The sequence below is a fragment of the Denticeps clupeoides genome, chromosome 5 (assembly GCF_900700375.1).
Source record: "Denticeps clupeoides chromosome 5, fDenClu1.1, whole genome shotgun sequence".
Classification (NCBI taxonomy): domain Eukaryota; kingdom Metazoa; phylum Chordata; class Actinopteri; order Clupeiformes; family Denticipitidae; genus Denticeps; species Denticeps clupeoides.
The window spans coordinates 25,909,909-25,925,701 of NC_041711.1; the positions used below are offsets into that span (position 1 = coordinate 25,909,909).

The 15,793-nt window shown below is 41.7% G+C and overlaps 2 protein-coding genes across 4 annotated transcripts in view; one reads left to right on the forward strand and one right to left on the reverse strand.

The window, feature by feature from the left end:
- cadm4 (cell adhesion molecule 4) overlaps window positions 1-12,174 on the forward strand; it is an 88,974-nt gene extending 76,800 nt beyond the window's left edge. For 2 of the 3 annotated variants that reach the window (XM_028981624.1, XM_028981625.1), the window contains exons 6-9: window positions 1,909-2,081; window positions 7,792-7,857; window positions 9,474-9,602; window positions 10,692-12,174. In XM_028981624.1, the coding sequence (XP_028837457.1) occupies window positions 1,909-2,081; window positions 7,792-7,857; window positions 9,474-9,602; window positions 10,692-10,804 (481 nt within the window). In that variant the 3' untranslated portion in view covers window positions 10,805-12,174. The remainder of the gene's footprint in view (window positions 1-1,908; window positions 2,082-7,791; window positions 7,858-9,473; window positions 9,603-10,691) is intronic. The other variant, XM_028981626.1, reaches the window with a different exon arrangement.
- A 1,523-nt stretch (window positions 12,175-13,697) lies between these two features.
- On the reverse strand, window positions 13,698-15,215 carry LOC114789931 (uncharacterized). Its single transcript, XM_028979418.1, has 2 exons — window positions 14,881-15,215; window positions 13,698-14,418 (listed from the first exon to the last, which is right to left on the reverse strand). The coding sequence occupies exons 1-2, from the start codon at window positions 15,213-15,215 to the stop codon at window positions 13,698-13,700; spliced, it is 1,056 nt and encodes a 351-aa protein (XP_028835251.1).
- Between the last annotated feature and the right edge of the window lie 578 nt (window positions 15,216-15,793).

A 15,793-nucleotide genomic window follows, 5' to 3' on the forward strand; every position in this document is an offset into this window, starting at 1 on the left:
ATCAAAAAGCCAGTCTAAAAGCCAGATTTTAGTGACACACACACACATACACACATATATTCTATAAAAAGCCATGGCGGGATCAAGAGAGAATGAAGAGGGCCATGCAGGAGCTCCATAACAGACCACCGGGCAGTTGAGAAATGGATGGTGGGGGAGCGATAAAGTAACAGTATTGGGCAGTGATGGAGGGATGTAATGAAGGGTAAAGGATGGAAGTGTTGACGGTAGCTGGTTTCCGAGTCGATCTCCGCTCATGGCAGAAGGGCCATAGTCCTCCCCATCACCACGACAATAATGAGCCTGTTAGGCTGACATTTATCACCAATTAAATCCTAACTGGCTTTGTTAGAGGTTGGTGTTTATTAGGTCAGTGTATGTGTGTGTGTTTTTGTTTGTGTTTCTGTTCTGTGTGCTCATGTCCACGCAGGCATTTCATAAAAAGTTTCCTCCTGGATTAGTGGCTCAAATGACAGGGATTGTAATCTAACCCGTGTGGATGAAGAATGAGACAGATTTCACAGCCGGTGGCTTGAAATGAGCCCTGTTGACCAGAGACTCACACCCTAACATCCAGCTTTTGTGTCTTTTGGCTGTGTGTGTCTGTATACATTAATCTGCCTCCTTTCATGCTCTCATGTGAATTTTCATTTTTTCATCTGTCTGTCTGTTTTTGGAAGCAACCTAGCTGTTTTCTTCACAGCACAGCACTGCACAGCACATGGTGCACATGAAATGTGTCCTCTGCATTTAACCCATCACATTTTTTGTGAGCAGTGGGCAGCCATGAAAGGTGACAAGGGAGCAGTGTGTGGGGACAGTACATTGCTCAAGGGACCTCAGTGGCTCCTTGACAGTTCAGGATTTGAACCCGCAACCTTTCGTTTACAAGTCTGTTTCATTACCAGCTAGGCAAATACTGCCCCATAAACAACAAACCAAAATGACATTTGAGGGGCAGAAACTGTAAGTTATAGAAACTCAACTATTTTGTAGTATAGTGTTAAATCACCCGTTCTATACAGTTGTCAGTTATAGTGCAGTATTTTATGTTTTTGTTTATGTGGATGACAAGACTATTCCAATTCTGAGAGGCTGTTCAGTGCCATGCAGAAAGCTTTTCTACTTTTGGATCTTGTTGAATCCTTTGTAGACCAAGACTCAGTGCATGTTTGTGACAGCTGGTTACACAAGTTGGAAGTGTACTCCAAATGATCTGGATCCCTGACTTGATACATGCCAAGGGACTAACCACTCAGTTGGCTGCTTGAAATTAGCCGAAGCAGTTGCCTGAAACAGAATTTTCTGACCCTTAATTTTCCACCTCTTACACCATATGTTTTTAAATAAGTATTTATATTAGTATTAATTACAGTGTTTGTTACATTAACCATGTGGGTGGAAAAAAAAGAAAAGACAGACTGCACGTTTAAACAGATGCAGTTAGACAAAATGTTTTGGCAAAAGAAGAAAAACAGAACAAATAAAATAAATTAATTGATTTCATCAGCACCCATTACATCCAAAAAGGCAAAGAAGGGTTGCCAGGTGGTAATACATCTCTTAGTTGCCCCCTTTATAGCCAACATATTCTCTCACATGGGATAATCTAAATGCTACTGGTGAGGAATCTTTCTACTTGCAAAGGATAGGTTTAATGGCGGGTTTTTGTTCACGCTGTCTACATGTTGAAGTACCTTCAATTCACTTTAATGTGTACAGAAGATTTTTACAGAGGTCATTATGGCTTCATGACAAGTCATAGTCATTATATTATTACAGAGAGCGTGTTTGTTTCATCATTTGACAAATTGATGATTTTATAGTGCTGCTTATCTCTTTTATATGTTTCGCCTTATATAATTTTCTCTTGTTCTTTTGTTCACTTGCATCTCTCTCTCTTTGTAGGCCACGCAATATATTGTGGTCTCGTGTGAATGACACAATGCCTGACAGGGCAGAACAATCTGGAAACATCCTTTTGATGTCTCGTCTCAGCCAGTCACACAATGGCACCTATCTGTGCCAGGCACACAACAACTATGGCCGTGCAGCTGACCACTACACACTGCTGGTTTACGGTAAGAGACCAGGTCAAGCCGCCTACTCATCCACCATCTCACATTACACAATATTAGTTGATAGTTCAGCTTCCATATTTCATGCTTAGAACAAATCAGATTTGTGCCAATCTTTTTAAACAAAATTATAAATAACAAGCAAAAATACAACTTTGAAATGTTGACAATAAGAGGCAGGAATTTTGACATAAGTTTTTTAATGGCGCTGTCACTCAAATACCTGGTGGCCAATGAGGTGAAGCCCCGCCTCCATACAGAACTGTGCCAGAAGTCCCACTGAGTCCTCAGGCAGCGTAAATGTAAAACGGGGTGGAGTGACTGAAAAGCCAGCAGTGAAACTGTGAAAACAAGCAGCGTACCTGAAAGTCTCACAACCGAAAGATTGAGATGCAAGCAAAAACTTATTTTTTAAAAATTACAACCTCTTATTTTACATGTTAACGATGTATTTTTGTTTGATATTAGGAATATTAAATGATATATGAAATTTTGGCACAAATCTGATTCCATAGGCTCCCTTATTATTCAAATGAAATTTAATGCAATTTGGACCAAAGTTGTCTTTGTCTAAATTGTGGATCCTATAATCCTATATGCCACTTAATATGCCACTTAACTATATGGAAGCCTAGTTTTGTCCCTGAGCAAGACACTTAACCCTAAGTTGCTCCAGGGAGACTGTCCCTGTAACTACTGATTGTAAGTCGCTCTGGATAAGGGCTTCTGATAAATGCTGTAAACGTAAAGATTTCTGAATGGAAGGCTGCGAACATGGCAAGTACGTGCATATAAACATAATTATTTATTTTTTTTAGAACTTGGTATTGACCCCTGAAAAAATCTATATTAATAATGAATTGTCTCAGTAAAGCATAACAACAGAAACAAAATGTAATTTGGACAAGTAAAAAGTGCTATTTACCAAAAGCTCCAGAAATGTAATTTAAAGATTTGAGAAAGTTGGGAGAAACATAGTTGTCTCAACTCCTTATCTGTTAAAAACAGGGAGATTGTCCCTTCAGCATGATTGTGCATTCCGCAGACTTAATGCAGCAATCACCTCTTTAGGTGGGTAATGGTGTTATGAGACAGGGCAGCCTGCTCTTAGCTGGTAAACTATGAAGATGGCTGGAAGCTATCTTCAGTAAACATCTCTACAACACGATGCATAGGCGGAAAACTTGTTATTATGTCTGTTGAAAATGAACTTTTAGGAACAGATGGTATGACCACATGATGTAGAAGCACAGGATGTGAAACATAAGAGAAGGTGAAAAAGGTGTGTACTCGCTACCACAAAATTAAATTTGCATTTTGCATGGGACTGCGAGACAGTGACGTGATGGTGAGATGTCGACACATCTGCCCTACACACGTGCACCAGTTTACACACACATGTACTTGCAGATGTGTTCATTTCTTAGAAAAGGTGCAAAGAGATGTCTGCACAGACTCGTTCCTGATATATAGCCTTTTTTGTGTGGGCCGTGGAGGTGTCCCCCTGTAGTGTGCCCCATGCTGCTGCCATGTGGTCTCAGCTGTGACTGTTGATGAACAGTGGCCTCCGGCCGCTTTGGGATGAGTTGTGAAAATCACTCAGCGTTCCATAGCAACCCCTCCGTCACCGTCTCTAAACTGCTGAGGTTCGACTCCTGCTCGGCACAGACAAGCATCAAAAGTGCTGCTAATGAATTTCCTGAGTGCACTCGTGGGTGGCAGTGTCACCTTTCATCTCACCGCCATGCCAAAATATCCTCCCTCATTCCTTCTTTCCTTCCCTCTGTCCTCTCTTTTTTTGTCTTTTCCCACAGAGCACAGGCAGCAGGCTTTGAAGCCTGTCAGAGCGTGTGAGAACCTCTGGTTTCTACTCTCTTTTTCTCCGGCTCCATCTTTGCCCTTACCCTCTCTTTCCACATTCGATTTTTGTCTGGTGCTTCGTCTTAGATTGGACAAGAACAGGATGAGATGCTCCCGCTAGGAGGTTGACTTGGTGTCTGTCTGCTTCTGATGGAGAGAAGGAAGAGAGCTAGGACATTCAGGTCAAAGCCAGGTTAACATGCCTGTTAGAGGCTTGTCAATGGACGATTAGCTGTGCTCAGGTTTGGAAAATCCCAAGGTGGATGGTAGATTGAGAGAGGAAATGCCTGACAGGCGTCCTTTCTAGGCTTTATCTGAGGCAGAGTGACTCAGCAGGGCCTCCTGCACACATTATAGGTTTGGTATTTTCATGAAAAACACAAAAACAGGACACAGCACACCAGCCCAATTTGTTTTGGCGATACATTCACTTGTGAGAGTTTAATTCAAGAGAACACCATTTTTTCAGTAGAGCACAGATAGAGAGGGGAAGAAAAAGATTACAGCCTGAGTGTGACGTGATGTATTGATGGGAGGGCTCATTTTATCTGCCAAAGTGAGAACATGCCCAGAGTTCCTGCACTGTCGTTAAGAGCGAGTGGCACTTTACGTCACCGTGCGATGCTCCTGCTCATCAGAGAAAGTCATCCTAACCAATGCCACACCCCCGCCGCAAATGCTTTGCTTATATAACGTGATGCAATGGATTGCGCTGCCAATAAAGCCCATTAGAATTGAATTGCATGGGAGAGTAGGCGAGACAGAGATGGAGCGAGAAAAATAGGTGGTGACGGAGATGTAGGATGGAGGGAGTGATAGCGGCACTCTTGGGAAGAGGAGAAGAGCACTGTCTGAGCAGTAATGAGCTGCAGCACTAATTGGAAGAAATAACACAGGCACCTAATTAATGTAGTGAGTGTGTGGAAAAAGTGAACAGGAGAAAAAAGAAGGGAGATGGAGAAAATGGATCAGAGAATGAGAGGGGGGGGTCATGGTACAGGAATGCTAACTTTGTGGAAAATGAGCTTTGCAGAATACCGAGAGAACTCAGGGTGGCGATTGGGAGGAGGCCTTTTGACCGCAAGGTTGAGTAGGAAGGTATAAGTCTGGGGACCAAGAGTCTTCAACTCTCCAAATGGAGGAACAACACTGAAATTAATCTGGGTCTGGACCTCTTAGCTCCCCTAATGTGGACAACATCTTCAGTGACATCCGCAGCATCTGAATTTCTCAGTCCTGACCCTGTACACCACAGCAATTTCAGAGTGAAGTGTTTTCCATAAAGCCTGATGTGAACTGCAAGCTAACAAAAATGGATTCTGATCACGAAAGGAGGCACAAGACAATAGAGAAAGAGTGATGGAGGAAAAAATGAATTTGAAGAGCCATTTTTATTAAGACAATAATGCAAGTTACAAAAGCCTGCCAATTATCTAAAACAGACAAAGGGGCTGAACACGTACAAGAGAGAAACAAAACAGATGGAAACAAAAATGACAAATGAGTGACTATAACAGCTAATCACTCCAGTGTCATTATCATTGGCTGTACATAACACCTCATCAATCTTCATAGTGAACATTTGCCACTCTGAGTTGTGCAGACACCATCCTCAGGAAAATAACCACAAAAGCACCACAGTAAAATATAGGAAAGGTATGACTGAGGAGAGAGGGCATTACTGGGGGGAGAAAATGCAAATTGTGGTGCTGAGAAAGAAAGGTTGAGAGAGGAGAGGAAGCTGCTTGTATATCGTCCATATATAGTCTAGTTCAAGTCGTCTGACTGGTCAGACAGTATTAGTCAGTGTCCCATTAAGAACCAGTCTGGGATCAGTTATAAATCATATAAATAAATAAACGGTGGCCATCTGCACAGACTGACCTCAATTATTCAAACACTTAAACACATTGTCCAGCTACCCATGTGGCTCAGGTGGGTATACACTGGTCCTTCACTTTCACTCAAACTTACAGACATTTTCCATTTCTTGAGATTCCATCAATGTAATTGGTAAAAAAAAATGATTAAGTTACTATTGAGTGTTTTGCTTTTATAACATAATGTTTCAATGTTCCATGTCTGAGACCATGAGTGCACAATGATGCATGCCTTTGTAATGCCATGGGCACTCAACATCGTAAGAAGAACACAAACCAGAGAAACAACAGAATGCACTGTGGCATTAATAATGACGAACATTGTTAATTACCCTGCTTCTAAATCTGAAGGACCCGGCCTTGTGCCACGTGATGGGCCAGGTGCACCATGGCCTCACAGTTTAACACTGGGAGAAAGTTTATGACCTTGATTTGACAATGATGTATGTCTAATATTGGAGAGATTTAAATCAAGCTGACTTTTGAATAACCACGTGTGTAGCCAGATTCTCCTTATTCTAAAACAAAGTAGAAAAAAGAGCAAATGCATTTATGTGTATAAATAAGGTAGACTGACTTCTAAGGTCAGACAACTGTACAATCATGCCGACTAGTCTCCTTGTTCTTTAAATACTGTGTTGTGTTTATTTTTCATATTCATAATGTAGTAAATTTAATATGATCTCTTGATATGTTTGACTTCAGTACTGATAGTGGAGTAAATAGTAAATGCTATCAATATTAGGAATACTACCTGGTACACTGGTGGTGCTGGTGGTACTGGTGGTACTGTCTACCTGTCTATCACACACAGCATCTTAGGTTTTCACCATCAGGTTATCTCACACAAAAACCTTTTATTGGTATTTGTATTGATTGTGCTCTTCATGCATCCAACCAAGAAGTTTTTGTCTTTTCAGGTTTTTTCCACACATACCACTATTCAGTATACACACATTATCTATTATTTAGAGATTTTTTGCTGTTGTACAATGATGTGTTTTGTAGCACAGAGGGTGCTTGGAAGGAATTGGAAAAGAAATGTCATGTCCTTGTTCTCATGCCAGTATTATTGACCTGGCCTGACTTTCATGTCTTGTGCTTTCTGATTGTCCTGATTGTTTCCTACTGTCTTGGCCAAATTTCAGGTGCCATTTCTGTCTTGTCCATGCCTGTTTGTTTTGAGTTTGTTCATACATACCATGTTTCTTATCATTATGTTGTGGCACCATGCATTGTGTTTCAGTCAAGTAAATCTACATTAACACTTGCACAAAGGCTTGCTTCATTCACACCACTGTCAGGACACTGATAGTAGTAATTTTGGTTTAAGAGCAGAAGGGGTTGGTGGTAGTGCAGAGGAAAGAGATGGACGATCTGAGGGATACTGGGATTGGAAATGAGCGCATGAGGAGCACTGAGGAGCAAGCTGCAGATTTAATGTTGCCATGGGGGTGGGGAGAGTGTGAACAGACCACTACTGCCCCCTGCTGTGAGAAATGTATGTGCCCTGCTCTTTGAGATAATCATGCACCCATACACTTCATGTTTTAGTGTCAATGGGAGTGTCGATGTAATAACTATGCAATAAATGCATCTTTAACTAGATGTAATTTGCACTGCAATAATGCATACTACAATTATTTCTTATTTGCTGTAAATCTTCGTTTTAAATTTAATGGCTTGGGTTTTAGAACTTTTACTTACTACATGTAAAGAATACATAAGCAACTCTACTAGTGCAAATGTTCTCACAGTAAAAATATGTAAAATAAATACATAAATAAAATGAGGTGTCTCTCTTCTTCCTAACCTTCCCACATACACCGCATATACACCCATAAACTAACAATAATTGTTTATTGCAATAAATTAGCAATAAACAATAAAAGCAGATATAGATGCACCGAATTCACTTGATGTGCATGTGACCCTGTCTCATTCCCATTAACTCATAGAAATCTCTTCACTAGATTATGTGTCTCCCTCCACCTCCCCTCCCGACTTCCCCAAAAACAGAATTGCTGTGCACCCCACAAGTAAGTCAACCTCCATCTTTGCCATAACACTTTATTTTTTTCCTTCCTCTATCCTCAGCATTGATTTGTCTTTTATTTCTCCTTGGTGCCTTTTGCATTTAATACACACTTCTGTACACGCACAAACACAAACACACACTTCCCTGTCTTGCTCTCATCATTTTCCAGCTTCCTTCACCTGCACTGTCTGTTGGTTAGAGTCCCACTGCTGAATAAATTCTCTGGTTTCCTCTGTGCCTGGATTAGACGTGTTGGACATGGTGAGCGCAGTCCTGTGAGTAATGCCACATTAGGACAGCGGCAGCTCTGCCACTCACGCTGTGCCCTGTGGGGCCGTGTAAGGCCGTCCAAATGTGATGACTTTCCTGTCCCTCTGCCCCGAGCCTCTGCTGCACACGTCTGAGCCGCTGTCACAGGCAGCTGCCTCGCCGCCTGCCCCATTCCTTCACTTCTCTCCCTCTTTCATTTCATAGCTTGCTCTCATCCATTTCCTCTGTCCTTTTCTGTTTAGTTCCATGTCTGTCTGCCTTCCCCTGTTTCATCCCTCTCTTTCTCCCATATTTCATTTACTGCCATTCTACCCCCTCTCCCTCTTTCTGGGAAAAGATGAAGGGAGAGGACCATTTTCTATCGAGATAGACAGAATTAAAGAAAGAAAGAAAGGTAAAATGAACTAAAGAGAGATAGAGAAAGTGCGCATATGAGTGTGTTGGCATCTGTGGTAATATATGCAGGTGTTCATTACTGTGCATTAGAGAGTGTGTGTGTGTGTGTGTTGAGACAGAGGCATCTGCTGTCTGCACTGTGTGTAAATGTCAGGAGGGAAGTGCGGATCATGGGTCTGTTCTGCTGTCACTTAAAAGCCACTGGGCTCTGAGGTTCTGTAGCTGAAATGCCAACACTCCACCACTCTCAGTTTTTCATCCCTCATGAAATATTACTCAGCAGGTCTCTAATGAAATGCTCTTTGTGCTCATTAATACGACCCTTTCGCACACTTCTCCTGTCTGTTCTCTCGCATACACACACAGAAAAGTAATCACACAAGTCTACTAGGTTGTGTCTCACTTCCAGGCTCACAACAGAAACTCTCCCCTGTTCCCCGCATGATGAATGCATCCAGACAGTTCCTCAAACCCTGCGTTGCACCAACTGCTGCTTTCCTTTTTCTTCCTGCTCTGTTCATGGCTGCTGTATTAAACATTAGAGCCTGGTGCTGTGGTGCAGAATCCAGTGACAGTTGGGCTTCTTCTTTATTTTTTATTTTGCTGGCACTGTCTTCAACTCACTCTGTGCTTTCGGATGATTTCTCAGGCCAACCGACATGCCCTATTGAAGTGGTCATGGACCCAGCTTGACAGATGGCTTCAAGGGGATGATCTTTCTTAACTGGTCTTTTCTGGCCCATTTCTGTATTTCTTGTAATATGTCTATGCGAACTACTGCTCGTCACCGCTCGAGCAAAGTAACTTGTTGCAGTTGTATTCTGAGTGTTTCTAATCTCCTCTCTCACGCCTTCATGTTGAGCTTCCAGATCTCATGTGATGTGACAATGCTGGCTCTGGAACAACCTGTAACTCTAAGTCTCACTGTCGCTTTCTTCCTCCTCTCCTCAGATCCTGGAGCAATGGTGGATGTTCCCAGCTCAGTACCTTATGCTGTAATAGGTGGTGTTCTGGCTCTGTTGGTCTTCACCGTCATCTGTGTCCTCATTGTCACCATCTGGTGTTCAGTTCGGCAGAAAGGTAACAGTGCACAGAAAGCGAGAACAAGGAAATGACCTTTTACTCTCCTCCACTCACTTCGTCTTTGCAGTACTGTGACAAGTCACCTGACACCAGCCCAAATGTCACAGGGAGGGAAAAAAAAGTAAAAAGCTTGTGAGAGAACAAGAAGAATGTGACACTAGTGGACCTAAGGGACAGAAGAACAATGACAAAATCCAACAAGGAAAGACTGTGTCACCTATGTATCCAACAGTGGGGGGGTACTTTGGTGAGGGAAGAGGAGAGGGACTCAGTCCTTATCTGATGTGGGTAACATAGGCATGACCCTCATATTTAATGACCTGTGCCAATTGTAATGCACCAGGACTGCAATACCTGCACTCTGTAGTATTAGGAGAGCTTTGGCAGCACCACAGCTTTCCTTGCTGCCCAAGACCAAGGGGGAAAGATCTCTAGAGGTCTCTCAGAGATTCTACTGATAATTTCTCTAACCATGAGGTGGCCAGAGAACCAAAGCCCCAATAATTAATCAGCCTTTTTCCTCCTGAGCTGAGTGGGAGTTCCTAACCAGGATTTGATGGTTCAACCAGGCGCAGCTTGCTCATTCAGAATTGGTTTTAATAGTTCAATCAGCCACTACTTTGCCCTAAACAAACAGCACAAAATGAAGTTGATCGATTTTCTAATTATAAGTTCATTGTAATTCATAATTTCAGGTAGTGGTGTCATGGGTTCTACATAATTAGTTTAATGAAAAGGTGACACTGTATGTTTTGAGAAGACGATTCATAAAGTTAATTAATCATTTCTTTATCCTATTCACATTGCTCAGTAAAATCATTTTAAAAACCTAAATATGATTGAGAATCTTGATATCTGACAAAAAACATAAAAAAAAAACATTTCATATGTGCTGCTGGTTAAAATATAACTAATTAATCACAGATTTAACAATTAAATAATTGTGATTAATTAATAAGAATAAAGCTTGCTATAATGCATAGCATTAACAATGTTAATTTATTTTAATACATAAAATATTTTAAATATTGTATAGAAAAAATTACCATCAAGACAACATTGTCTGCTTTGCCCTCTTTTCTGCAGGTTCTTATCTCACCCATGAGGCCAGTGGTATGGATGAGCATGGGGAGGTCCAAGAGGCCTTTCTTAATGGCAATGACTCCAGGGATGGCACTAAGAAGGAATATTTACTGTAGTGGCCTCAAAGAGTGAATCGCCTGAGCAAATGTATCAGACCATAATACACACTACACACTACTCAGAACAGAGGCACCCTACACAACTATGCCATATGAGGGTGGAGAGAAAAAAAGGGAAGACTTGCAGTATGAGACTTGGGAAATGATGGAAAAAAGGGCAGTGGATAATTATTACAAATAATTTACATAGATACAACTCTCCCTGCACACTGAATAGCTAGTGTTAAAACAAGTGTGGAGAAGACTGCCTATAATTTTGTGCCAAGGGTTTTTCAAATGTGTCAGTTGTTAAGGTCCAAATCCATAACTTACAGAGACATCAGCAGCAGGGGAAGACAGTTGGGTTTAAGAGGCATTGAATGCTCAGTGTAAGAAAATTGAAATACTTCAAATTGCCAAAGCATCTTTACTGCAGAGAGCCTATCCTTCATACACAATTCTGTGATGACAGCGTAGTGCATTTATTAAGTATTCATATTGATGTGAATGCCACATATCGCCCAGACCTCAATTACTTTGCCTGCACTGACGGGAAAACTTTGATCTACAGTATTTATCATATCAGCTTAACTGTGCTGTTAAAGGAGAGCACTCCCTTCTTTCTCTCTCTCTCTCTCTCTCTCTCTCTCTCAAGGCATAGTTCTTCTCTTTACTGTGCTGACAAAAGGCCAGTAAAGAATGACAAAAAGAGATGTGAAAGGCCTAATTATTATGTAATGTAAATGGAACCGAGGGAGGGGTTTGGGTGAGGCAATGGGGGAGGAAATGAACAAAAAAAGAATTGGTGGAAATTTTTGAATGCGTCCATACACACTTACACAATGAAACATATCTTGTAAGTTGTTATTTGTATAAAAAAGGCAACAGCGTAAATTAAATGACACTTTTGCGAAATGGAAAAAAAAAACATTTATTACTGAGCGCATTACCTAGCAATGCTACTGTACTAACACAATATTAGCCTATAGGTACACAACTGAACAAAATATTGTTAAGTGATCTTTAAAAACAAAAGAAAAATATATATCATTTTTGTCTTTATGAGATACCAGAGGTCCTATTGATTTTTTAAATAATTATTTTTATTTGGAAATTATGATTGTTGTTGTTATTAGCACTGTTATTATTATTGTAAATGTCATAAAATTGTACTCTTCTCATGTTTTGCATTTTCTCTGTAGGAACAGCAGTTTTTTCTCTCTTATTCTCTTCGTCTTTCTCCCTTTGTATCTGTGTCTGTCTGTCTCTTCCTCTTTGTCTTTCGCTCATTTATTTTATAGTCCATGCGTTGCTGTTGATATCGCTAACTGTATTTCTTTATAGATGAAAGATACAAAGCACGACAATAAAAAGTTCTTCAAAAATGATCAGAGAGTGCACTTTCTTCGAGGTTGTTTCATTCCTGAACCCCAATAAATCCACTGAAAACTGTCAATAGAGAAATGTGTTCCTTGAATTGAAAGAGATAACAGTTTTACAGATGACAATAAATGGCTGGGACCTTACAAAAAGGAAAACTGTAGCATACAAGACAGCCGCTCAAAGGGAAAAAAAAAAGACTGGCAAAAAATCAGGGAAGAGAGAAACAGCCTAAGAGATGAATCAAAGCCAGAATAAAGCAGAAGCAAAAGGGAGGGAGACATGCACAAAAATATGCCTCCTCCATTATGCCTAGTCGATTCCACTCAGGAGCATTCGGTGTGCTCATGTGTACGTCAGCCATGGATTTAAAAGCTGGTGGAGGTCGCTTTGTGTTTGATCAATGTGTTTGTCCTTCGTCAATAGCAAAGCACTGCATTTGCCAGCCATAAAGATGGCCATTGTGACACGGCCTTCAAAGTAGACCCTCAGACAGTGCCTATTTTTCCCTAGTGTAAAGCAGTATAATTCACAAAGTCATATTTATATAAAAAATCTACATATTCTGTACTAAACATTGCATGACATTTTGCAAATAGCACCTCTTCATGAAGGAAAAAAATGTGTGTTGTGGTTGAAGAACGAAGTGATTTATCTGAAGACAAGCTTTCACTGTCAGGAGAGAGTAAATGTCCCTTTCTGCCGCTGACAAGGTGTCTGAAGACTTATTTATTTCTTTAAACTTGGTGATGGTGACTGAAGTGGGTTAGTAAGCTGTCCTGCAGTGGTGGAGTTGATTGATTGGAAAGGCTGTCGTTGTCATAAGTGCTTGCGTTGCTGGATGCACGCTGGATGCTTTCAAGTACACGGAACAATTCAATATGCTCTCAAGAGAAACTCCCCACAGAGACAGAGGTAAGAACCACAAAAAAAAAATAGAAAAGGGAAAAAAAAATCGGAAGTGTACAAACAAGCACAAAACTACATGCACAGTTCGAGCATTTCTCGCTGTAATGCTTCAAAAATAGAATTAAATAACAATCTAATTAGTGTAAGCGAGACAATTATTTACCCACCATACCAGAATTACGTGTTTAATCAAAATAGCAATGAAGGTTGTCACAGAAAGGTTAATTACATTCCAACACAAAAATACATTCTCTTCTCCCAAATATGCTATTACAGATTGTTTAATTAAGCACACATCTATTGATCACATCTCGCTTGTTAATCCTGTCATAGCACAGAATTATGATTTGATCTTGATAATAATAGAAACAGCCCCATGTTCAATATTAATTGGCTGTGCTTGGCTGTGTGACAGTAAGAATTGCACATAACTCCCACTGATGTGAGACTACTGAACAAGAGCTAATATTTTCAAATGGCATAGATAATTCTGTGTTTTAGGCTTTAACAACTCCAATTAATTAAGGCCCCCTTTCATCAGATTGCAATGTTAAACCTTGGGTTACTAAATCTAGGGGTACAGCATGTTACAGTACAGCATGTTACAGTATGTAGTCGGTTTTCAATGAGAAGGTGAAACCTCGGTGTCTAGACGAGACAAAGGAGCACTGTTGCTCGTCTGCATGAACAGAATCGGAGGAACCAGGCCATAAGCCTGAAAGAGCAAAGTAACCAGAGAGGTGACCCACAGAGGCTGGGGGTTACCAGGGGCAAAGAGCAAGAGTGCGTGGGAGATGTGACAGGGTAAACCCAGCAGAACGAGCAACAACAAGGAAAGGGCTAGGGATTGAGATTGGGGCGAACTCCTCTTTAGAGGCTCTAGTGATCCTGGGGCTGCTTTGGACATGATACACATCAAGTCCAGATAAATAGTAAGCAGTACTATCAAAGGGAGCAAGAACACGGTTACACCGTAGACATAGACCATGAACTCTGGACTGAACACTAGGTCTGGGGCACAGACACCCCAATGATTGCTGTGAATCTCAGCATACGTGAAGTTGTGAAGATCGGCCACCAAGAACTTAGACAGAAAACCTCCATAAGGCAGGTATTGCCCTATGACAGAACGGTCTTGGGGGCCTGGGTGTTTGGGAGGAGGTGTGGTCCAGTTACCCTCTTCGTCCAGCCCTAGTCCTGCTGTGCCACCACCACCACCAGATGTTATCCACGTGTCCTGTGCATTCCAGCTAATGTATTGGGCAAAGGCTGTGAGCACAGAAGCCAGCCAAGTCAGGAGCACTAAGCACAAGATCCGCCGCCGAGTCACCACAGCAGCGTATCTGAAGTAGACACAACAATTACATCCGGAAATAAGTTCTGGAAATTTCTAGGTGTTATGTGTTATTTAAAGGCTAGAAGCACTAGTAGGATTGGTTGGGAGCCGGTGGCATGAAGTGACATGCTATTAATATGTGTGCAAGTAAGGATTTTAAATTAACCAACCTCTAGTACTAAAGCGGCCATCAGTGTGATATTAAAGTCCACAGATGAACAGGTTGTCTTTCTGGGTTATTTGTGTGTTGGTCTAATGCTGGGGGTCACCAACCCTGGTCCTGGAGGGCACCCATCAGCCCTGCACAAGTTAGATCCTTCCATGATTGAACTCATGAACTGGGAGGTAATGAGTACAGAGGTGGAATCAGTCATGTTAAACGAGGCTTAAACCCGAAATATGCAGGAATCTCCAGGACTTGGGTTGGCGACCCTGGGTCTAATGAAATGAAACATGTACAAGGACTCACCTGTTCCCGAGTCTGTGCTGCAGATGCACATGGAGAGTGAGCAGGAGCAGCAGAAACATCTTGAACTGGCGCACCAGCAGGGGGCACGACACCAGGATGATGCAGGTGTACAGGCACTGTGCGCTCCTCAGGTTGAGCAATATGTAAATGGGTACAGATACTGCGTTTCCCACGGCACCCACCCAGCCCAGACACAGTCTCAGACAGGTGGACACGCTAGCCCCACGGCTGTTGCCTTCCCCGCGGACTCCAGAAACACACAAGCGCACGCTCATTCCTATCACGCCCAGCGACAGCACACACTGGCCGACTGTGTACAGCCACATCAACTGCATGTCTGTGGAGCGCGGAAGAGAGCGGAATCTGAAAAGTTACAGAATGTGCATGAGGATTAGCAGAAAGACAGGGAGAGAGAATAATCATTCAGTAAGCGTAGAACTACCACAGATTGGCCTTGCCTGCAGAAAGGTGAGCAAAAGCCTGACGTGACAGTAAAGCCACATCAGAGGATGAGCAATCACTGTAAAAAGGTACAGGAATCACCATAACGCTTCGGCAGCCACACTGCATGAGAAAACGCTCACGTATGCTTTGACAGACAGGTCATTTCAAAGGACTTGCCAACAATACACTGTGTAATTTGGAGGAAAAAATGTATAAAATGGATTCAAAAATGACTACCTTAGTACCTCAGTATGCCACTTGTCTGTTTATCATAATGAGTTTGACCTTTTCAACAGCCTGTGACAGTAATCAGTTACATAACTCCCACGCACTTGCCATAATAACGAATAACAATTATGCCATGTCTTAATCCAGTGGTCTCTGCTCTGGTACCCTTGGAGCCCCGGTGCTATTTCATTTTTTTATTTTCGTTTTTTAATGGATTAACTCAAATAATTAAAGGGCCAGA

Bases quoted from the DNA above. Each gene is read 5' to 3' on its own strand.
- LOC114789931 (XM_028979418.1), bottom strand. From the start codon at position 15,215: ATGCAGTTGATGTGGCTGTACACAGTCGGCCAGTGTGTGCTGTCGCTG. The intron at 14,419-14,880 runs GTGAGTCCTTGT...TGTCTACTTCAG, and splicing joins CAGCACAGACTCGGGAACAG to ATACGCTGCTGTGGTGACTC.